Consider the following 25,224-nt stretch of genomic DNA (forward strand, 5'->3'; position numbering starts at 1 on the left):
GAAATATCTAAGATTGCATGTGTTCTGCTGTCACAGAAGTGCAAATATGGAGGATCTGGCTTTTGCTGTGCAACGTGGTGTTGAACTTCCTTCTTTTTGCCCAAAATTATGTGAAATTTGTTGTTTTGATGATGGTTTATATTTAAAGTGGCATAGCCTTAACAAGTGGGCTCTCTTAAGTCCATTTTGTGTGTTGTGTTTATATGACGAATAGGGCGTTGGGAAGAATAGTTTCATTTTGTCATTTACGGGCAATTAGCTGAATCAAAAGTACACAGATTTAACAAGCTCAGAACACTCTTTGTCTGGGACTATTAATTTAGACCTAATCCGACCCCCCTCCCCCCACCCCGTCACCCATGTTCCTTTCTCCTACACCCAGTTCACAGAAAATAAATAGCAAAATGTCAGTTGTAGTCCCTCTGCCTTTCTGGTCCCATGGTTGTGTGCTACAGCAAACCCAGTTTGTCCTCCTTGCTTCGAAACATTTCCTTATGGAGCTCCTGTTTAAATTAAATGCATAGTGATGGAGGGTGGTCTCTCGCGACAGCCGGAACTGAAATCTCTAAAAAAAAAAAAGGAGGGAAACAGCAATGCCAAGCTGCAGACATGGAGGACGTGGCGCCTCCTCTTTTGTACATACGTGCGTTTCAAAACAATCGGATGACTTTCTTCAAGTTAAACAAACGAGAATGATGGTTGTGGGAAATTGTTTTGTTTTTACTGTTATCTGTATATCTCTATGAACTGAATATTAAACATCTGCTTTTGCCTTTGTATGTGAGTGTTTTGTATGCAACAGAGTGTGTGTGTGTGTGTGTGTGTGTGTGTGTGAGAGACACCACTCACACTAGCACTAGAATACAAGAAGGAATTACGATCCTAGTATCCATATATGTAGCCAAATTGGTTATTTGCCATATGAATTCTTATCGGAATTACAGACAAAGAAGTGTGAAAAGCTTCAAAACAAGACAGCTCCTTTATTACAAGCATGCAGTCTTACAATGTAGACATGGTTCTCACTACTGTATGTTATTTCAATAGATGGTCTACTACTGTCTGCATTAATCTGTGTATGCTTGTGCGTACATCATGACATTTTTTGGATTCAAAAATTACAAGATTTTGCAGAGTACAAAACTGTGATCAAGTCCACAGTAAATTTGCCACACAGTTCCTGGTGGTGGTTTTGGACACGTAAAATCACTCAGTATTTCAACTGTCCAGAGAAAGCCAGTAACAACAGCAATTGCACTTTTAGACACAACATGACATGGACGATAAGATTACAACCATATCTACATCAAATTAATCAATAAATGTAGATTTTGATACTTGGTGATCCATGAGAGGGCGAATATGACTACGCCACTTCAAATACACTTGCCATTCCCCTTTATATTAGTAGCAGAACACTCACAGAAGCACAACAGGGCATGATGTTGTGGCTTTTGGCTTTTTTTATATGTATATATATATATTTCAAAGCAGAGGTATGGCCATAGTGTTATCTTCTGTTATTACCAGGATTCTGCACAAAGTTAACAGAGTAGGATCCAGAGCTGGAATCCTGGTTGACCTGGAAATTTGACGTAGAAAGGCCAAATGGACGCAGGATCATATTGCCCAAGTCCTTCAGTTTACCTGTGAGCACAAACACATAAGGAAATAGGCACTTAGTAAATATATTGAAATAAATATAATATATAATAAATATATTGATTAAAATGTCTTTTCCTCACTTTTTCTTGTACCTGCCAGATTCTCAATTACAAAACATTAACTCTGTGGCATCCAGTACTGATATGAGGAGGTGATCTGCAGCATTCATACTACTAACAGTAGTACAAACACCATTTGGAATTCTAAACACTTGCCACATTACATGCTTTCATGTGAGGTAACTTAGAATGAATTAGAATGTCAAGGTGAAAAATCTGCAAAAAACATATCTGCCACCACTATCACACAGTAAGCACTCTGTGATAAATAAAGGAAATCCTGCACATGGGTTGGAAGTAGTGCATTCCCTTGAGTCATTCGTGTTGGAAAAACTAAACAAAATTACAACCCAAAAATTCCCTAAAGAATCACAGCACTGACATGTATGTGAGGGACATCACTGGAGCTGTTTGTCTGTGCCAGTTTCTTTCGACACATTTCGGCAGTGGTATTTCACTGAAAGGCTCTTTCAAAAAGGCAACACAATTTTGACCACACTCAAAGCAGTGTTCAGATAGATTTTGCCAAGCAGGAACTTAAAAGGTCAATTGTACTTGAGATGTTGGTTACATCCAGGTGCTACTTCCTTTAATGCACCCCTATTGGTTCAGATGCATTCTGAAAGGATCAACCTTTCCCACCATTTATGACAAGAGTCACAAGACTGCATAATGTGTATAGAACAGTACGGCCAGTGCATCATTAGACTCACAGTTTAACTGAAGTGCATCACTTCCCATCTATCTAAGTCTGTGTTGGGAATCACAACGCCATTTTCAGACATATGGCATATAAACACATGGAAAATGAGAAAGCAGAGATGGAAAAAGCTCATACTCATCATCTCCTCCTTTAGTTTCTCATTGCGCTCCTGAATCTGCTGCGGTAACCTCTGTGAGTCGGGACAGAAGACAGAATTAGAGGCAGGGACTGACATTTGTTCACAATACACTCAATCAACTCCAGTAATGCTCACATTTGACATGTTCTATCATTCCTAATGCTATAGCATGGAGTGGTCCAGGAAGGAGATCAGAAATGGATACTGTACATTCTCCAAGATGGTTACTCACAAAAGGAATGCTAATGCTTGTGGGTTTCTATTAGTGATCATGCCAAGACAAGCATTAGATCATTTCAGTAAATGAAAAATTAGGGTACACCCAGCTTTAAATCCAATTAAAAAGGAAATAAACCTGATTCCAAAAAGGAATTTTCTATTATTTTAAGTGCCACAGTTTGTACCGTTGTGTGGAGAGTGTCTGTTCAGTGTTTGTGATGGGGCAAAAACAATTCTGGTGTTTTTACACAGCCCTTTGAAAATGAACATGAGAAAGGGTCCCCTGTTCTCAACATTCTATGTTCCTAAGGCCCACTGTTTCCCTAGCTATAGAGCACATGATAGAATATTTAAAGGTGCTCTAAGCTATGCCATGTGTTTTTTAGGCTAAAACATTTTATGTCACTTACTGCAAACATCACCTAACCAACCGCTAGCTGTCTGTGTCCTGAATACACTGTAAAAAACGCTGTGGACAGCCCAGGCTCCAAAAACGGCAACAAAAACAACCTGTGCAAACCTAGGCCATGAAAACATAAACTGTTCCAGCAAATCACAGACAAGATGCACGTTTAGGAGAGTTTCAATTGCACGGGAGCAGCACGGGAGGGAGGGGGATGAAGTAGGGAGCTAGCTCTCTGTTTTGTTTGAAAGTCAACAGAAGTGACGTTACCCAGCATCGCTTAGAGCACCTTTCATAGAACTATACTTGAGGGAGCTAATCACATGGAAAAATGAGGGGGGAAAGCCAGTAGCACATATCAGGGTTGTCTGTTGACTTTTTAGAATTAATACCGTTCAAGAGAATATGTGCAGACACAGTGCACACACTGATTTTATTTCTGCTGTTTGCTTGGTCACTATTCGGTTATCTTGACTACATGCAAATTATGTCTCCAAAAGTAAAGTATATTCCTAAAAATATTTTTATGAACTTTATGGAATATCCGATTTTAACATACAGCTACAACTAGTTGTTGTTGCTACAACTAGTTGCACCCCTGGTAACATCCAAAATACCTAATGCGTTAAGCTTACTGTAAAATGTAAAGGAGTGCATATGAAAGTGCATATAAAAAGAGGATTTTATGTTGTTTTGAAATCATATAAGATTGAAAGGTCTCTGTATTAAACTATATTGAATGGTGAAATCTGTGTATCGCTACTCCGAGAGAAGAGATGGATGACACGTACCATGCATGCTTCCCTGGCCACTGGAAGACTTGGATCTTTTTCTAAAACACTCTTGTAATCCTCCAGGGCCTCATCCAGCTTATCCGTCTTCTCATAGAGTTCAGCTCTCCGCAGAATTGCACGCACATAGTCTGGATTCAGTTCTATAGCTAGTAAAGAGAGCACAGACTTGTTACCGGTAATACTCAAATGCTATGTACAAGTGTATATAAGGTATATCCAACAAAGTTATCCTACAAAAAGCCACAAAGAAATAAGACTCAACCTTCAAAAATAAACATATAGACAATAAATATGCAGTAGTATACATTTAATAAATCCTAAAATTGTTGAGAGAATTGCTTTAAAACTTAACTGTCACCATGTTGTTAGGCGCTTTGGTTAAAAATGCGTCAGCCAAATGTAATGTAATGTAATAGTTTGCATATAGGAAATCAGACAAATACCTATATTTTAAACATAGTTAAGAGCAAGAAGACACAGCAGTACAAACATAACATAACAGACATAATACATAACTACCATCTTGCTTACATGTAAAACAGATTTAGATTGTGCGTATTACCTTTTGTGCAGTCCTTGATGGCTTCTTCCTTCTTATCCTAGAGAGGTATTCAAAAACCAGACAAACTGCACATTACCTCATATTAATAGTAAACAAGGCCCTTCAGAACCTGCTCTCTGGGTGGTAAGCTACAAAGCCAGATAAGCGGTTGTGGCAAACATTCCTAACCAATTTCTTTCTATGACCTTTTAAATTTGAGTGCTGTTGTGTAAAAACATTTACATGATTTATGCAACAACAAGTCTCTGAAGAACATCCAAACCATTCAAGCTGTTATATCGTAAGACTACCACTAGATGTCACCAGAACATGCAAAAAAAAAAGCATTGCAGAGCACACAGAATTGCAGACTGTAAGGACTGACCCAAGTAGTAATAGTTTATAATGAACTTGTTTTACCTGATGTGAGCGAGCAGCAGCTCGATTTGAGAAGAGAATTGACCTTTCTTTACTGCAGCTTACAGGGCAAATATGCAAAGCAGCCGTATATGACTCTTCAGCCTCAACATGCTCTGAAAAAACAAAAACAAAAATTCACACTTCAACAACTAGAAGAAGAAGTTTAACTGATTTATGCTAAAAAGCAGGAAAATGTGTGTCAAAACCAGTGGGCCTTTCTCACCTCCTTTTTTAAACTGGCTGTTTCCTTTTTCCTTCAGAGACACACTTTCTTTTCGTCTGTGCTGAGGTAGATGGTGAACAAGAAAAAAAAACTGTTCAAATCTTGTATTTCTGTCAAGAAACTATTAGATAAAAACTTTGTAAAGTGCAAAAATTTATTACCTCTTTCTCTTCCTCTGTTAGGTCTTTTTCTATCTCTTTCAGGCGCTCATCATCAAACTCTGGACTAAGTTCTTCTTTCAGTTCAGGTTCTGTTTCTGTCCAGTCCTCCTCTTCAGCTAGGCCTTCCTGTCCATCAAGGCTATGGTCTCTCTCTTCATTAGTAAATTCACTCGATTCCCCCTCAGGTCCTTTCACACTTAACTCCTCAAAATCTTTGTTTAACTCACTTGAACTGGCCGAGTCTCCACAACTTGGTGGTGTCCCATTCTGTGAACCTTTGTCAGTTCCTTCACCTGCTCCTGGTTGTGATGTTGCATAATCATGTAATAGTTTACCTTGTTCCTGTACATTTTCCTCACAGTCAAAAAAGTCTTCCTGCTGTTCCATACCTAGAAGCACTCCAGTAATATTGCAGTCAGTCTGTTTTCTCGGATCAAAGCCCCTCCAATTATCAGTCATGCCCCGAAGTCCTGTCCATACCAGAGACACTCAATTGTCTGAATTGTTTAGTGAAAAAAGAGAGGACTGTTACATTTTAAGCGATTCAACACCTTCACACCAACATCACATACCAGACTTATATTCTTTATGGTGGATGAATTTGATGCTGACTGCTGAATGATTAACGAAGCGTTTTAACCCGACAGCTTGCTGACACCCCAGATGAAACAGTTTCTCTTAGGAAACCATCATATGAAATCAACGTCCATGAAGTACATGGTGATGAGAAAAGTAACATTGGCTTAAATGTAGAAGTAAGCTGAGCAATAAATAACCAAACACCTGAGATGGATAGCCTGCTACTTAGCTAAATAACGCGAACTGATGTGACATGCTTTGCTTTGCCACTTAATTTAACTAGCTAACTAGCCTGAAGAAATTGACAGATTTCGACCTCTGGAAGTAAAGCAAAGCAATAACTAATGCTTCTATATATGCTAATGTCTACATATTCCTGTGTTATTAACCATCTCAATGAATTGTGATTCAGAATAATTAACATTGACGTTACAGAGCAAGTAAAACTGGTTAGCGACAGCCAAACATGAGCGACAGCTATAACATAACGTTAGCAAGGCATATGCTAAAACTCTACGCAGGCTAGTTTACCCATGGACTACCATGTACAGACAACATGTCAGAGTTAAGGCAAAAACATGACTCTTGTGAATGGGTTCGAACGCTTTGGAAAGAGAATACAACGATAAAACAACCTTAATTTATAATGCTGTCTCATCTCTTCTGAACCTACCTTCTACAACCACACGAATCCAAACACTTCCGCAATACGAATGGATTCTGGGATATGTAGTCTTATGATTTGGGTGCTTTCATAGTCTCGGAAGAGGGCCTCTGATTTCCGATAGAAATTGCTTACCCATGTGCAGCAAAGGTCATTATTATTATCCCCCACCAATGGCAAGCAATAATCAGATGTCTATCCTATAGAAATGTTTAAATGTTGTTTGAATTAGCTAGTAACACACTAAGTACTTTCAATAGTAATGAAAACATGTTTGTGATGAGGAAAACATGTTTGATGTGAACAAGTTCTTAGAAAGAATGGCTCAAATAAAGTGCATTAATGCGCTATTTATAGTCTACAGGTAGGCTAAATGTAATTTGAAAGACAAGTGTGTTTGGTTTATTGAGGCTCTGAAGACCCTCTTAAGGCGTACCCTTCAGAGAATGGAAAATACCCCGTGCCGTCTCCTAAGAAACCAGTTTGTCCATTAGTCTCCGACTATCTTTGTTGTCAGTCTTGTTTGCAAAGAATGCTCTCAGCCAATATGTTTCCCATTTATGCAGTAAAACCTTGTGATGCACTTAGTCTAAATTATCTGACAAAGGAAAACGTGGTAATGGTCTTGTTTAATGTCTGATATTTATAGGCCTGTCAGCTCAGACTCATCAGTGAGACACTATTTAAGGCATAGTTTCTTATTTTTGAGCAAAAGTATTGCATTGTATCTGTTAATTAGTTCAGTAATTGTGTGATACATTATTGATTGAAATCCGCATTTTCCGTATTAATTGGACAAAAGACAAAGTAGTCCAAAATGTTAAGCTTTTTCAAGTTATAGATTTGAAATCCCTATGGACTACATGATAGAAAAAGACACACAATTAAATCTGTTACAATATTTATTGAAAATGTAACATACATAGATAGCTTACACTTCACTACATACTGTTTAATCCATCCTTAGACAGACATTAAAAGTCATCTAGTTGAACTCAAACAAAGCCATAAAAGTAGGCCTATAAGTGGGGTCCTGAACTGAAAAGGCACAAGTTCATACAACAATTTAACAATGCCAAAATCTTACTTAGGTGTTTGTGTAGTTGTTGCTGACAACAAAAACTTTGTTTCATTGAATTCACATGCTGTCATATATAATGTGTTTAGCATTTTACAATAGATAATATCAAATATTCTGTGTGTGTGTGTGTGTGTTGGGGGGGTCATATTTTAGTGCCTGTCTATATGTGCTCATAACAGGCGGATTGAAACGGATTTAAAAAAAAACTGTACATTTACAAAAATACATCATATTTTCAACATTGGAGGAATACATAATTCATGCAACGCAACACAAACATGCTACATCTGTTAACTTTCTCTAATCTGCTCCATCTATCTCTGGAGTCACACCAAGCGTACTCAGCAACATACACAACTGTACGTGCCCATGATTCAAAAGGGAAATACAGTTTTAAATTTGAGAAACAAAAGAAATTCACAATGATAAGAATAAACTTGCACTTGTTATTTTTTTCCATATATTAAAATCAATGTTAGAAATCTTCCCTTTTTCCATTCATTAGTTTCATATGGCTTTGCGATAAATAAAAAGAAATATTTAAAAACAATGATTGAGAAATGAACACCTAAATTACTAATTAATTTTGTTCCATTGTCAATACATGCTACAATCAGTGCTCGAATTACGTGGGAGCCAGAGGGAGCCGAGCTCCCTTAGAGTGAGGACTGGGTCCCATGAAAACAACAAAGTCAAAAATCTGAGGGGGTCTCTCATATCTGAAGGTGTCTGGCATTGTAATTTAATCTTAAACAACGCTCATTATCCATCCCTGTGCGATCTCTTACCATTAGGCCTAAAGACGTTAAATTAAAATATAGGCTACTACTGGATGTAGACCTACCCTACGCTCTTGAACGGATGCATGACAGCACTTCACCGACACCACCACACCACTAGACTATATGAGCAAACCGCATACGATCGATTTGACAGCAGCACTCGCAAGGCCGAAGAAGTCACCAGTCACCCTGCTTGATGCGAGTGTTTTGTCTATTTACGTAGGCGTTCATTGGGCTAGCCTGGTTTGATATGTGCTGAAAAAGTCCAGTTTGCTGTTAAACTTACTTCGCCTCCTCTATGTTTATTGACAAAGCCATAAATTATGGCCCCCTTCAATGATTGTGTGAATTGATAGCTATCCTCTGCCATTCAGAGCTCCGGAAAGTTCTCAGATATTTTGAAACACCTGTTAGCAATCTCTGATGGCGGTATATTCAATGGCTACCCGATAACATCTCAGTGCAAATTCCAAAATTGTTCGTCTATTTATTTCCACGGTTCAACACACGAGACGACTGAACACCCAGTGTAGCCTACATTAATGTGTACATTAGCCTATAGAACATAGTTTGGTTGCAATGGCTTTATTCATTTCTGCCAGTTAGTGCATTTTCCCTATGTATAAGTTAAAGACTAAATGCATTATTGTGTTTGACACTGAGGATAGCCTATCTGAGACGGTGGTCTGGTTCAAATGAGTTAGTTGTGAAATTGAGAATGGCACTCCGACTACATCACTATTTCTTTGTGTTGTGAAATTGAAATGAAATGAAATATGGACTATTGCAATCAATATGTTGAAATTAACTAAAAGGAATCAATTTCTATGAAAAATCTCTGTTGTGTGCGTGTGTCAAGTTATAGCCTAGGCCTATGCGCATACTGCGCAAAAGCGCCACTCGCGCCTATAATGTATCGCCTTTAGGCTATGCGCGGGATGTGCCAACTTTTATGAGATAGAGAGACCCCCTTAAAGACAAAAAGATAATTCGAGCCCTGGGTACAATAATGGCTTTTATAGGATGACTAAATTAAAGCTGGTGATTTTAATGGGGTTGGGGTGGGCATGTCCCTGTCAGCAACTACAGCAACAACAACCATCATTACATCAACCATATTGACACAAATGTATTAATTCAAATAACAGACATAGTTCACACTCTTCATGTAGAGATACACTATAAGTATCTGCATATATCTACACAAACATATTTTCTGTGTTAACCAGTGTTAAACCTGCATCTCTGAAGGCGTAACATTGAGTTGTGTCACAGGTCATCTTGTGAAACAAGAATATAGACATTTATAGTTTAAAAGTTGCTCTTCACATTCTGTCTGCACTCCAACTTTCTGAATGAATAAAATATCAGGTGTATCAAACATCAACTTTGACCAGTTAGATGACAGTTTTCTTAAGTAACAATCATGCAAACAAGTTTGATGTTCATGCCAGGTAATGTAATAGCATCCCACTCTTCTTATTTCAGATTGCATATAGGAAATCTGACTTTTAACAGGACAGGCCAGTAAATTAGTTCAGTGACAGGCAGCCTGTCACCTAGCAAACTTTGATTAGGTCCAACAAGCATGGTTGCCTATGATGACTTTGGACCAAATTATTAAAAATACCAAACACATAAAATAGATATCTGGATCCACATAAACCCAATAAATCCTCCTTAGTATTTTATTTAGCTACCACTCATATTTAAGTGTTATGTAAATTATTCTTTCCTCTTTATAAGATACAGTATTTCTGTGATTTTATAAACTGCATCTGAGGGGAGAACGTGTTCTGTCCTCATGTTTAGATGAAAATTATTCCACTGCTTTTAGCTATGTTCCATAATTTCCAGAAATTAGACAAATTTCCTGCATGGGAATATGAAAACATAAGTAACAATATCCACTATCTATGTTATTATTCTCCCAATTTATTTCACCACCCCCATCAACCGTACCATCAATATAACATATCTTTGTTTACTTTCTGCTGCAATTCAATTCACTGGTGGGCAGAGTTGTTTTTTCACTAGGGAACAGCAGAGCCATTCTTCCCGGTTTGCTACTGGCTGGGGAGATATTTCCAGCAACAGACTGGACGTCACCTGGGAATGGGCTCCCAGACATGGACGAGGAGGAGGAAGACAAACATGGGCCCCATCCTGGTAATTGGCCCGACTCCGTTTTGGACACGGCTGCCTTAGTTACGAACGCAGGGCTGGGGTGAATGGAGGTGAGGGTTTGCTGACTCCCATTAAAACAGGCTGAGTGGATGCCGACATAGGCGTGGTTGGAGGAGCCCAGGTTGGAACGGTAGTTGTACGCCCTCAGCCCGCGGGGTCTTCTGTGGTGGCATTGACATCTGAGGATGCGGATGAAGGCTTGCTTGAACTCACGGCTGTAACAAGGGTATATGATGGGATTCAGGCAGCTGTTGAAGTAACCCAGCCAGAATATCACTTTAAAGAAGGTCTCTGGCGGACGCAGGCTGGCATTGAAGGAGCCTAAAAGGAACAACGGCAAGACAAAAATACATTTTAATAGGGTGTAAATGTTTTATCCACAGTTTCATTACACTATTACAACACTGGACTCTGTGTAGGCCAGCAGTATAATCCTCAGGGTTAGTTGTGTTTACCTACGTTTTTACCACAAGATGGCATCAGTTGTCATCAAAAGGCTACACAAGAGCCTGTTTACGGAGAGCCAGATCACTCCCTATTAACTCCATTGTACCTGCAATCTGTTGCAGTTCCGCTAGGGGCGATCACGAATTGCAAAAACAATGGGGGTCTATGGAGCTAGACGGCGGTGTGTATTTTCTCTGTCCCCTCTTTCGCATGCAACATTCAAATTTCTGGGCAAAAAATTATATCCCGAGAAAAGTGGATTTGAGGGTACAGCTCCATAGACCTCCGTTAATTCTGCACTTATTTATGAGCGCCCTCATGTGGAACCAGAAAAGGACCTGCAACCAGTTCAGAAACCGTAAGTTTCCCGAGAGTGGCGGTTCTCCCCTTATTAGACATTCTCTGGCTACACACTACAAAAGTTCTCTGAGTTTCACAACATCGAGGTAAGTCATTTTAGTTATCCCAGTGTTTTTTGCTTAACACTTGAAAACAAAAAAATATTTTTTAAATAACATTTTACAAATACATACATACATAAACAAATGTTTAAATAACATTTTAATGTTGTCATCACTGTTTTATTTTATCAGTGACTATTTAACCTTATTATACTGTAATGTAGCCTACCTTCAGACTAGAGACTGGAATGAAATTGTTAGCAACAGCTGTAACTGAATTCATATCTACTTGAGTCCTGTCAGCTGGCTCTTGGACTCATACCATCTATGGGGTGTAGAGTCTTAAAACAGAAGCTTAAAGAATCTCCCAGTCTTCCAGATTTTCCCAATATAGAGTAATAAATCCAAAATTCCCCATGGTATCCACCACTGGGAGAAGACTCTTTTACTGCCTGCTTCTTCTCAACTCATCCAATCCCCTTTTTTGGCCTTATCTGAGTCTGGTCACTGGTGTGTTCAAGCATTGGCAGTGAAGAGCCCTGCTGTTAGCCCTGATCCCTACTGCCACTAAGTCTGGTATTATTAAACAAGTCCTAACAAATTGAATTTAAATTTCTACCTCAAACTGTGGTAGCCAATTAAGCATTAAGCAAGAGGTATTTTCTAAAATGTGACTGTCATTAAGGTTTCCTTTTAGACTTAAGGTCATTTTTATGAAGAACACTAATAATGCAAGGCACAATCTTTCATAAAAATGATTAAAACATACTGCTTTCTGGTACAGTCATCAGGTGCTTTTAACATTAGAATGAAAACTCATTTTTCAAAGGCCTGCATTAATCAAAGAGTATTGATTTTGATCTGTCTCAGTTCTGTTCTCATTTCTGGCTCTCTGTAGATCAGGTCAGTACAGGCAGACATTACGAAGTGAAGCAGAACATTGTGGGTATCATGATATTCAAGTATAGATTTGCAATGGAATAAAATACATTATCTGTAAGTAAGACATACGGTATTAATGGAAAGGGCTCAATAGAGTGTAGAAGTGAGGATAGAAGTGAGAAGTGAATCTCACACATCATTGGTCACTATTTGCAGTTTGTATCTTCCCCCTGTCCCCTTCCTACTCTTGTATTATTTATCCCTGACAGTGACCTATGGAGAAAATGCACCAATGCCTCCTCATCAGCAAAGCAGTGTAGAACAACTCCTGCCCACAAAGCGCTTACCATGAGTTTTAACTTCATGGAAGACTATTGTTGTGCAGGGCAAGGGGAGAAATTGATTTTTGAGCTGAACATGTGTACACTGGCCATTGACTGCAGTGCACAAGCTCTAGGAGGGCCTTGTCATATAACCTGAGTGAACCTGACTCCTTCACACCTCTAAGCCAACTTAAACTTTCTTTCACGCACAAAAACAAAGTGAATGATTATTCGTTTCACAGACAATACTCTTCGGTCAAAAGGGCTGAAAATTCCTCTTATTTAAATATACCTGCATAAACATTTCTTAGGCCTATCAAATATATTTCTGTGATCATAAGTATAAATATATATACTCTTTTGATCCTGTGAGGGAAATTTGTCCCAATTTATCCCAATCTGTCAATTAGTGAAACAGACACAGCACACAGTGTGGTGAAGCACACACTAATCCCGGCGCAGTGAGCTGCCTGCATCAACAGCGGCGCTCGGGGAGCAGTGAGAGGTTAGGTGCCTTGCTCAAGGGCACTTCAGCCGTGCCTACTGGTCGGTTACAGGTCCGAAGTGCTAACCAGTAGGCCACGGCTGCCCAAAAGGATTTCACATTAAAGCCCAAAACATTTCATAAAAGCCCAACCATTTTACATTAGGGGCAGCCGTGGCCTACTGGTTAGGGCTTCGGACTTGTAGCCGGAGGGTTGCCAGTCCGAACCCCGACCAGTACCATTGAGCAAGGCACCTAACCCCTCACTGCTCCCCGAGCGCCGCTGTAGCAGGCAGCTCACTGCGTCGGGAATTAGTGTGTGCTTCACCTCACGGTGTGTTCACTGTGTGCTGAGTGTGTTTCACTGATTCACGGATTGGGATAAATGCAGAGACCAAATTTCCCTCACAGGATCAAAAAGAGTATATATATATATTTACTTACAGAATGTTAGATTTATTTTGGTAATGGCTTGATTAATCTTATTCATCTGAAAAAGGTACAGAAATGTTTTCTGTCTGATGCTGCTTGGATTGTGTTTTGATGAAGATATCAAAACCCTTATTTCAAGCCATTACTGTAAAATAGGATTAATTAGCTAAACTCCAAAATGTGTTTTGAAGAGTTTCGTCATATCCTTTTGGCCACTTTGGAAATGAGTGGTCTCGGTTTAAAAGTGAGCAGGTGAATATTTCTTGATTCCTTAGACAAAACTAGATGTACCACAGAGCGGTACAAAATATGACCGCCGCACAGTACTGGCCATTCTCTCTGCAAAAATAAATGTCAATTTGGCTCCATACTCCATCCCCTACTTTTGTGTATGTAAATGAGTGTGTTCTTGTGTTTGTGTATATGTGTGCTTCTGTGTGTGTATGTGTGTGTGGGTTTGCTTGTGAGTGTGTGTGTGGGGGGGGAGGGGGGGTAATGGTGTGTGTGTGTGTGTGTGTTTATGTGTGTGTGCGTGCGTGCGAGTGTGTGCGTGCCAGTGTGTGTGCATGTGCGTGAGTGCGTGTGTGTTTTTATGTGTGTGTGTGTGCGTGCCTGTGTGTGTGTGTGTGTGTGTGTGTGTGTGTGTGTGTGTGTGTGTGTGTGTGTGTGTGCGCGTGTGTGCATGCATTTGTGTGTTTATGTGTGTGTGCGTGTAGCTGATATGGCCCCCCATGAATGGAATTCCACGAAACTTGGCATGCATTCAGAAGGTGTCATACTGATCCTACACTTAAAATTCAATGCAGTTTTGAACCTGTCAGCCATAGATACCTACAATTACAACACCTCATTTTTGCTTTTTCATTTTTAACTAGGTGGCGCTATACATCAAATGGGTGGTTTTGGGATGGGTTGACATGGCCCCTTGAGACCACCATACTAAATAAATGCAGTCTTCCTAGGCCCTGCGGTTTTCGAGATATTCACAGAAAACTGTGTCCGCCCTATCCTACTTTCGGGGGTCCAGTCCAGCGGGGGCATGGATCAAAGCGAAAAACACCAGTTCCGTGTCATCCTTGTGGGGCTACATGCCCAACAAGTTTTGTGCACCCTGAGGCCCGTTGCACAAAAGTAGGATCAAGACATCCAGGATAAGACCAAGCCAGGACGAGCAGACACGGATTCATCAAGCCAGGTGAAACCCATCCTGGATAAGTGCGCACTCGTGGCTCCCTCTAATAGACCCCGCCACTGATAACAGATTCACTGATTCACCATGGCAACTAGAGCGGCTTCATTGCTTCTTCTACAGTGTAAAGTAGGTAGCGATAGCCTTTTCACAACAGCAACAAACAGCAAGAGAATATTGCAACTAATGTCATGACCACCACGCGCGAGTATTAATGGTTACGGCGCACCCGTGACATCACATTGTCGCACGACAGGTTGGGAGGGTTGGTAAAAGACATAATTAAAAAGAAAGGCAACACCGCCACAGTGATAAAGCAAAGCAGTCTTCCCTGATGACGACAGCGGTCGGCTGGAGAGCGACCAATATGTGTTAAATTAGTTAATATGCGTGCTTTAAATTTAAGTTAAATATGTCCTGCAGTGGCAGAGGAATTTGGATTTTTTTTTCTCTGTGGCCCTAATATTCCGTCATTTTATATATAGCCTTGTAGTCTATGGGAAACTGTAAATTATCTAAAAATAATCATTCATCCAAAATGATTGAAATTAATGATCACAAACGTTTAAATAATTACAGTGGGTCTAGTTACAGTATATGTGATAACAATGTTTGATTTCCGTTTGTGGTGACTGTGCTGACTGAGATAAGGGATGAGATAAATAGATCCTGGAACTTAGGAGGCTAGCTCCACAGAGTAAATCTCTATGGTAACTTATACCATAACATATCCTACTGCCCCTCCCACTGAGCAAAAAGTGGTCCAAAATGTGTCAAAAAGACGTGGTCGCCGTACTCCAGAAGACGTCAGAATTAAAGTTTTTAATACGTCTTTTCTGGACGTTGTATAGATGCCTCAATTTGGATGTTTTATACATGTCAGGAGAAGACTTTTACATTACATTACATTTTGCTGACGCATTTTTAGCCAAAGCGACTTACATATGTCAACTACATTACAAGGGATTACATTGTCCAAGACTTTACATTACATTACATTTTGCTGACGAATTTTTAGCCAAAGCGACTTACATATGTCAACTACATTACAAGGGATTACATTGTCCCCGGAGCAACTTGGAGTTAAGTGCCTTGCTCAAGGGCACAACGGTGGAAGCCGGGAATTGAACCGACAACTTTCAGGTTACTGCACGCTTGCCCAGGTCCTTAACCGCTACACTACCACCACCCCCCGACTTAATTGTTGAACATCCAGAAGACGTCCTCAGAGTAGCCAGAATGAACGTTTTTAATACGTCTTTTCTGGACGTTCTATAGATGTCTTATTTGGGGTGTTATATAGACGTTGTTAAAAGACATTTGAAAGACTGAATTATTGAACACCCAGAAGACGTCCTCAGAGTAGTCACAATGAAAGTTAATACGTATTTTCTGGACGTTGTATAGATGTCCCATTTTGGATGTTATCCCTTACGGAACATTGGAAAATATCATGTGATATATTAGGCATATATTTTTCCAATATATTGCAATATATTATTAGATCCCACCAATATTTATACCATTCGCTCACTCTCTATATCTCAGTTATGGTTGCCCTGCACACTCGTCTCTCCAATCAATCTACTGATTTTTGTGTAGCCAATCTTAATTGAATTGTTCTTATTCAGGCGTTACAGAACTTTCAAAAACTTTTCAAAAAACGAAGATTTATTTTGTTTGTTTGTTCTTAAATTAACGTAGAATGGAGCCCCCATTAGCAGAAGTTTGTTCCCAGAATGCAACAGCCCCAGTCAAAATGTTTTTAAAGATATCACATAATATGAAGCCTTACTGAAACTTAATCTTGAAATAAAATACAACTACTGTAAGTGGCATTGACACTAAAAGGCTATACTTTTGTTGTCATGTTGTCATGTAATTGTTTATTGGTGTCACAAACCATCAAGATGACCATCCACCACAGCTTAATCCTGTGCATAGAGCTTTGACCTTTGCAGACTGCACACTGTAATTTTCAAATCCCAAAGCTGATGAAGTGCAGTCTGCAAAGCCTTGAAGTACAACTTCAGGCGCCAGAAAAACATGTGCTCAAACTAAGTTGTGCAGTAATGTCGTTGAATATATATATATCTATATATATATATATATATTTGAAAGTTCAGTTGCTGCCATTAATGGGGGGTGTGGGGGGTTCAGCACGATAATAATGTCCCAGCACTGACATGCAGGGACCATGCAGATGGCCCCAGAAAGCCCCCCTGCCCAATAATAGGCCTACTCTATTATATTATATTATTAGAGGGCCCAAATTGTCCAGCAGCGCCCCTACAGACACATAATGCAAGTAAGCATTGAGTGCCCTACTTTGTGACACCGCCAAGGGGGCAGATGAATGCTAATTGAGAAAGTAGTCAATTTTGCATTTCACCCAAGAGGAAGTATGTCTGCTTTCTAAAATGTCCATATATTTGAATAATGGTCTTCTCCTCAGTGGTAATCCCGACAAAGCTCTGAAAATCCCTTACACAGTTATTTTGCTCATTAGTTGCTCTATGACATACACATCCCAAAAAGCCACAATGAAGAGTAATGAGGGGAAAAAATAACATTATAAACAAGAAAGTAACACTTACCCACAATTCCTAACTGCTGTAGTTAGAACCATAACTACAATTAATGGGTTTCATCAGGTACCTTTCCACAGGTGTATAAAATCAAGCACCTTAATTATCAATGCAGACTGCATGGTGCTTGATTAATACACCTGTGGAAAGGGACCTGATGAAACCCATGAATAGTTAAGTTCAGCCCACATCATATTGAGTTGACTTCAAAACCAAAGATGAAACACTGTCAAGTTGAAAATGAGCTCTCCATACTGACATCTGTAGCTGAAGCCTTGTTAGTGCTGTAGGTACTGTGTCAGAGTCATAATCTAAAGGTTGTGAATTCGATCCTTACACAGGGTATGATGCGGTTTTATCAACTGTAATGATAAACCATGGTTATCGTAGTTACCCCAAAAAAACAATCATGGTTAATTTTCGTAAGGGATAACTTAGAACCATGATGTGCCAACTTGCCACTCTGTATGTTCCCATATAAATCTGATTATATCATCTTGTAAATTGAGGTATATGTTCTCATACATATTTACATATACAATGCATTTTTCCAATATATTATCTCATATAATGTGGGACATATTTCAATCTACTTAACAATATATTAAATATAGTATAACAATATTTATCCAATATACTGTATGAAAACGGCAATAATTGCAGTATTTTTCTATATATTGCAATATATTGCAATATACAACTTACATATATAGATATACATATAATATACATATAAAAATATACATGAAATATATTGTCACGTCATATTGAAAAATATATTTTTGTCTTGTAAGGGAATTCTGGCTGTGAAATAGGCTATGTCTAAATTATGGCCTGGCAGAACGTATATTTGCAACTAATTTTGGTTGCCTATAGACGTCCTGAACTAGGTCAGGCTGGACTATTGTCTCAATGTCATTTATCAACTCATTTTGGCTGTCAAATAGACGTCCAGATCATAGACTGGACGAGCCGACATGATATCAACTTGTCTTGGACGTCCATAGTCGTCTTTGAGTCAAGTCTTTGAGACGTCTTTTAACAACGTCTGTATAACACCCAAAATGACACATCTATAGAACGTCCAGAAAAGACGTATTAAAAACTTTCATTCTGGCTACTCTGAGGACGTCTTCTGGAGTAGGCCTACGGCAACCACGTCTTTTTGACGTGTTTTGGACCAATTTTTGCTCAGTGGGCTTATCCCGCTTTTGTGCAACCGGATCACAGATAAATGGAGCCAGGATAACCAAGATATCCCGGCTTAATCCCTTATCCTAGTTTTGTGCAACGGGCCCCTGGTCTTTCCGTGTCCCGGGAATCGTTGACACAAAATTACTGAAGAAAAAAAAATGTTGCTTCGCTACGCAGCGGTCATAATGAGTTATAATTTTGTGAGTTTGCGGAATACTGTTATTGAAAGTAGCAATGCAATTGGAGAGATGACATTAAGACTGTTGAGTTAAATCTTTATATAGAATATCAGTCAAATATGATGATATGATCATTTTTTTTTAGTGGACAAAATTAATTTTCATCAGTAGGCCTAAGTATTTTTCTTTTGAACCTCCAAGCATGCCCTGATCTCAGCCAATCATCCAATGGACAACATTCATTTCAAAGGATAAAATGGTTTCTAAACAGGTTTATGTGCTTAAACTAATTTGTGTAAACTACCTAATTTCATGACACAAAATATGTTTCATGACCTGCTAATCAAATCAAGTACTGAATTGAACAAAGGCAAAGGCTTTTGTTTTTTGGTACATAAACTGCATCACATACCCACATGGTACTTAAACGTGTTCAAGTGAAACCAATTTCACACAATATCATTCACACAGGTTTGGGGTATCATTGCTATCCACCAACCCATTTAAAACATGCTTACGTTTGTGATAGGTATTAACATTCTACTGCTCAATTAATCAGATTAGGAGACAATTGCACTTCTTTTCATTTTGCTTGTGATAACGGGGAAGTTATAATTTGGCATTTAACTGCCTGCCATAAAGGTGCTCGGGAATTTCACAGACATCATATCCGATGTGCAAGCAAGTGGAGTGATTGCAGCCAGAATCCAATATATTCAGGATGACCTTCATGGCCGAGTTCAGTTGATCATTTGCTGACAATGGATTTTGTAAAACATTTTTTAACAGGGTACACTAAATCTCTGCCTCTCTGCCACTATATCACTAATGACAACCATAACAGTCCTTTAAAGGTAGTTTTATAACTATGGAATGTGGAATGTGACTCTAAGGAGGCAGATTAAATTATTGTTATCTAATACATCTCTGAAATGTCCTGCCTTTTGGTATGCAAACTCTGAAATAGTAGAAACTGCTTCCATGCTTTCCTCGTGCTAGCTTTTATCTGTTTCCAATCCTTTACTTGCGTTCCTCAGTTAAATCTGCTCATGTTCTTGGTTAACAGACAAAGGGCCTTCAGAGATAGGCCTACAGGTGAAGCTTAGCTTTAGTTTTAGTTCATAGTTTTCCGTCATTGACATAATGAATCAAAATATAATCTGTTAATGACCTCCAGTCGTCAATCTATGTATCTTCTTTTAATGATTTTTTGCTCAGTGTGGCGTTCTGTTATATTCTCTTTGATTCCATGTCACAAGCATAGATCTCCTGACACACATAGTGGTGGTCTCATTCCCTGAAATGACTGCTAGGCTGCTGCTGCCATTTCATTAATAATGCTACAATTGAAATATTAATCCAGCATTCCACCATTGTGGATAATTCATACATTAACTCTATTGGCTATAATAGGGCAGTTCATTACATAGCAATGAACCGCCATGCAGACACTTGTGTGCAGAAATGAGACCGAATCCATTTAATTCACTTGGGCTACAGTAATGAGCATTGATTTAAATTATGTTGAAACCGTCAGAATCAGCAAATCAGCAGAACACTGAGATCACAAATAACTGTGCTTGCCTAAGCAAAGGTCTGTTTAATTTTACCTGAAATTATCCACAGAACCGAAATGTATGCCAAATATGCCAACTTAGCAGATGACCTCCACATAACTGATTTCTGTGCCCTGCAATGTGTAAGAGTTAACTAATGAGTTTCCACCTCTATGTTCACAGAAATATGCTCTCGGACAGAGTGCTTTAAGATATCATCTTCTTAAACCGTGAAGTGAAGTGAAGTCTCTCTAGGATCATAGTGCAATGTTTTTAAAGCCTCAGTTACTAAAAACAAAGACGTGGTTGGCTGTCGTTCAGATCTCACCCACTATCCAAAAGCACCACTCACATTTGTTTTTCTCTGCCATTGCTTCAGATTGTTAAAACGGATCATTGCATTGCTCAGCATAACTGAAATGTGGACTTCCCTCAATGAACTTCCGAGATTAAAGGTTGAAGGAATGAATGCATCGGTTTACAGATAAACTTAATTGTTCCCCAATATTGTCTCCGACATCTCCCAGAGTTCTTTCCAAGTGCTATGGTGCAAGAAATTCGGCTCTGCTAGACTAATTTCATGCCTGGCTAAAGAGCATAATGTTAATCTTTTTGTTTGACTTGGTTTTAAGTGAATCTTTCTCTCTTGCTGGATGCAGATGATGAATGTCTACTTTAACAGATATTCAGTAATCAGTACTGAGCATCATTCAACTTTCCCAACCTGAGGAAAAAACAATTAGCACCCCCCCCCTCAATAAAAATAAGAAATTATGATTGAATCATCCTCAGATAAGTCAAATAATGAGACTGGGCCCTAATTTAAATGACAGGCAGATGCAAATTCTAAAGCCTATAGTCTAACTGAAGCTGATTTAATAACCTGGCAAAATATATTTACTATACAATGAGCAAGATCTGTGAGTCAGCTTTTCAGACTTTGCACTTCACCTGCCGTTAATTTAGGACCCATACAGATAGAATTCTGGGGATAGTGGGTTTCCATTGTAGAGGGCTACATCATGTTGGAGGCCACAAATCAAACATGGCATCGTTGGGAATGCATTGAGAGGCAGCTGGCTCACTGACTGAAGAGAACTATGAGAAAAAACACTATCTTCAAGGGAAATCTATGGATCTTGTAAACTTGCCAAATGCAGCAAAATGACTGAAACATTCTTGAATTGACAGATATACAGCCTTATAATGTTTTTGCAACTATTTTCTCTTTCTTGTCCAAATAACATATTTTGCTCATAAAATCAGATCAGATCAATATCTTGATGTTTTGCTACAAGACATGTGATGTTACATGTATAATTTGTGCTAGTTTTATACTTACAGCATACTGTGTCTGTTCATATAGGCTACCATTTTAATATAATACATACATGTAAACCGTGCCTATATCCAAAATAATAATATTTTCAGGAGATGTAGTAATTGGTACGCCTACAATAGGACTGACAAAAGATACATCGAAAAGTATGAACAACACTGGGCTCAATGATGAACATCATTCACACCATCTATAACACATGTAATTATGGGGGATGAACAGTGGAATCAGGCCTGTTTGGGTGGAGCAAACCTGACACGTCTTTACTGCAAGGATTGCTGATTAATGTTGGACAAAATAAGTGTATATATATAATTATAATAATTATATATATATATATATATATATATATATATATATATATATATATATATATATATATAATTATTATAATTATTACTATTATTATTTATTTTATTGGGAGGGGGGGGGTGTTCCGTTCAGTAAATCCACTCCTGCCCCCTAAGAGAGCAAAAGGGGTCCAACACAGAGTGATCAAATAGCCTATGTTTACTTCAATGAATGCGTCCAAGGATATCTAGCATAACCAGGTCAGTTGAAAACTTGTTGCTTAATAAATACAAGCCAAATACTTAACTTTGATACTTACCAATTGGCAATACGAGGAAAAATGGCAGCCAACATAAAATAAACATGCCCACCACGACTCCGAGTGTTTTAGCAGCTTTCTTCTCTCGAGAGAATTTTAATAGCTTCACTGTCAGTGAGCTCCGGGATTGACCCTTAGACGTCCCACTGCAGTCGTCTTGTGTGTTGGAGCCTTTATAGTGAATCCGAAGTGTAAGCTCATTCGAGTCCATCCGTTCTTTCATTACACCTGCCTCTAAGTTCTTAGTGGTCCGTTTAGCAACAATATACACGCGACAATACATGGCAAGGATAACCGCCAATGGAATGTAAAATGAACCCAAAGAGGAAAAAAGGGCATAAAAGGGCTCCTCAGTAATAGGGCAAATGGTGTCATCCTCTGAAGGAGGTTCTTTCCATCCCAGCAAAGGTCCAATGGATATTACAATAGCAAGAGCCCACACACCAAGCATGGCAAAAATCGCTCGTTTCTCCGTTACAATGGTTGGGTATTGCAGCGGGTAACGCACTCCAATGTAACGGTCAATGGATATTACGCATAAACTCATGATGGATGCGGTGCAACATAAAACATCCACCGCAGCCCATATATCACAAAATATTCTACCGAAAACCCAGGAGTTAAGAATCTCCAAAGTGGCAGACACTGGCAGAACGGTAGTGCCTAGCAACAGGTCAGCAATAGCTAAATTTATGATAAAATAGTTTGTTGGGATACGCAAATGTCTGTTACAAACAACAGACAGAATAACAAGTATATTCCCAACTATAGCAAATACTATGAAGGCGCCGAGGACCATGCCAAGTGGCACGGCCCTAGAAAGCGTGAAAGGGATTGTTTCCTGGGTCTCAGTCACATTTGTGGCGTTTAAGTTGGAGTTATTTGTCCTTGTTCTCTGTAGCACTTCGTGCAGTTCGGAACAATTGTTCCAAATGTCCATGGCATCATCAGTATCAAAACTCATCTTGACCATCCATATCAAAAGGCATGTGGATCATCTCCAGTGCATGACAGAAAAAATGCTGCTGTTTCTTCTCCTGGTTAAGTTACAAAAACCGCGCTTAAAGACTCGAGACTTTTTAAACGTCGCTTTTTAAAAGCCCACTTTGTAATGTAGTTTCAACCCGATTCACATTTTTCATTTTGTCTTCAGTGTTCAATTTTCCGTTCTACAGTTCTTTCTGCGGTGTTGCCATGGAGGTGTTCCAATCCATTCTACGCAGCGTCTCTGGCCACTCCTGTCTGTGCTCCTGCTCCCTCCTCCGCGCTCGCTCGAACGCACCCGATGTAGTGTGCAAATATCCGTTCTTCAGGCGCATGATTTCCTTGCACCCAAACATATGGCATTCAGCATAGCTTCCTAATTCTGAAAAGTTAGTTTTGCCCTGGCCGTACATTCTGGCTAGTTTACAAACAATGTGCCTTTTTATCTTTTCAGTTTCTCAGTGCAACCAAAGCTATTGAGAGATAGTGCTGTCAGTGTTCGAGTGTCACTCACAAAATGTGTCACTCAAAGAGGTGCAATGCACAAACAATTCGCTCTAATACTGTACACTTAAAGTATATGGAGTTAAACTACAGCAAAAGGCCTTACTCCACAACTCAACTCACCAAGCATTCTGCATTTCAGCAGATGTAAATCAGATTGAGCTGGCTATGCAGTTGATCCAAATTGTTAAATTACGTTTGGCATGGGTGAGTGGGACGGGAAGATTAATGCACTCTGACACATTAAAGATGCTGAGTACAGTGGGAAATCAAGCCAGAGCATTGTGTGTAATCCAGGAGGAGTGGTGATAAATATTATATAAACACAAACATACGCAAACACAGACACAAACACATCCATGCATGCCCACACGCACACATACCCCCATCACCACCACACCACCTCCATCCCATACACACACACACACGACCACGCACACACACACACACACAAACACACGCACACACAATCTACACTACCCACACCCAAACCTCTTGTGAACCAGCCAGCATAAAACACCAACCACACTTCAAGTGAATTAGTGCATTAAAGAGATTAAATCTGCCCTCCCTTCCTTTGTCTGACAAATGGAAGGAGGGTGATGTAGGGGGTGAAGGAGGGTGATGTAAGAGTGAGATGTAGAAAGTCAGCAAAATGATGAGCTCCACATTATAGTATAGGCCTACCCATACAGCATTTGTAATTTCTGATATGAGCACATAGTGAAAATGGCAACTGTCAGTGTTCTATCGTAAACCAAAGTAACCTACAATAAAGAGTAGAAATTAAGCACTGACCACTAAGTGTATTTTGGTTGCTAGGAACAAAGAGACTTTCATCATATTTTAATTAATTGAAGAGATCAATGAAAGCTACTTTCATCGGATAGTCCAAATGAATTGTCTTGCCATTATTTTGACTGTGTTGAAGATTGATGGAGGAACAAAACAGAGGAGACATTAAATCAGATATCTCTTTTTATGTGGCTAGGAAAGCGTTTTGAAAATCTGATGTACACAGTAGGCTATATTTTATGCACAAAAAGAGAACTTTATGATGTTAATTAAAGAAGATAATCCTGGTTGTTAGAATAATAGTCAAAACTGACTGCAATTCAATGGCATTACATTCCTCATCTTCTAAATATATAATTCTCAGTGATGTATAACATTCTTGCCCCTGTAATTCAGTATTTGTGGTGGAAAACCTTGATACCATGCCACAACAGTTTAGTATTCCATTCTGGTATGCTGGTATTCTGGATGTTTATGAGAGGGCTCCATAATGGATTATTACAGAAAAATCACATTAAAGCAATGGTTCGGAGTAACTTCACCCTAGGGTCCTTTGCACCATGACCCCGAGCTAAACACCCTCCCAGAACCTGTTTTCCCTTGGTTGAATCCTGGTCGAGTACCGCTGTCAGAAACTAATGAGTTTCTGCAGTCGTAATGGTACCAATTTTTATCTCGTAAATTACCCCACTAATAA

The 25,224-nt window shown here is 39.2% G+C and overlaps 2 protein-coding genes across 3 annotated transcripts; both read right to left on the reverse strand.

Annotated features, from left to right (window-relative positions):
- Window positions 1–963: 963 nt before the first annotated feature.
- Window positions 964–6,638, reverse strand: ttc1 (tetratricopeptide repeat domain 1). Of its 2 annotated transcripts, none has more exons than XM_048238145.1 (8): window positions 6,580–6,638; window positions 5,328–5,824; window positions 5,167–5,227; window positions 4,944–5,056; window positions 4,545–4,581; window positions 3,980–4,128; window positions 2,563–2,617; window positions 964–1,647 (listed from the first exon to the last, which is right to left on the reverse strand). In XM_048238145.1, exons 2-8 carry the CDS (start codon window positions 5,784–5,786, stop codon window positions 1,511–1,513), a joined length of 1,011 nt encoding a protein of 336 aa, XP_048094102.1. In that variant the 5' UTR covers window positions 5,787–5,824; window positions 6,580–6,638; the 3' UTR covers window positions 964–1,510. The 2 variants fall into 2 exon arrangements, with proteins under 2 accessions (XP_048094102.1, XP_048094103.1); XM_048238146.1 differs by lacking the exon at window positions 6,580–6,638 and adding an exon at window positions 6,542–6,564.
- A 2,229-nt stretch (window positions 6,639–8,867) lies between these two features.
- adra1ba (adrenoceptor alpha 1Ba) lies at window positions 8,868–23,469 on the reverse strand. The gene is made up of 2 exons (XM_048238065.1): window positions 22,245–23,469; window positions 8,868–10,941 (listed from the first exon to the last, which is right to left on the reverse strand). The coding sequence occupies exons 1-2, from the start codon at window positions 23,215–23,217 to the stop codon at window positions 10,418–10,420; spliced, it is 1,497 nt and encodes a 498-aa protein (XP_048094022.1). The 5' UTR covers window positions 23,218–23,469; the 3' UTR covers window positions 8,868–10,417.
- Window positions 23,470–25,224: the final 1,755 nt, after the last annotated feature.

The sequence above is a fragment of the Alosa alosa genome, chromosome 2, assembly GCF_017589495.1.
Source record: "Alosa alosa isolate M-15738 ecotype Scorff River chromosome 2, AALO_Geno_1.1, whole genome shotgun sequence".
Taxonomy (NCBI): Eukaryota; Metazoa; Chordata; class Actinopteri; order Clupeiformes; family Clupeidae; genus Alosa; species Alosa alosa.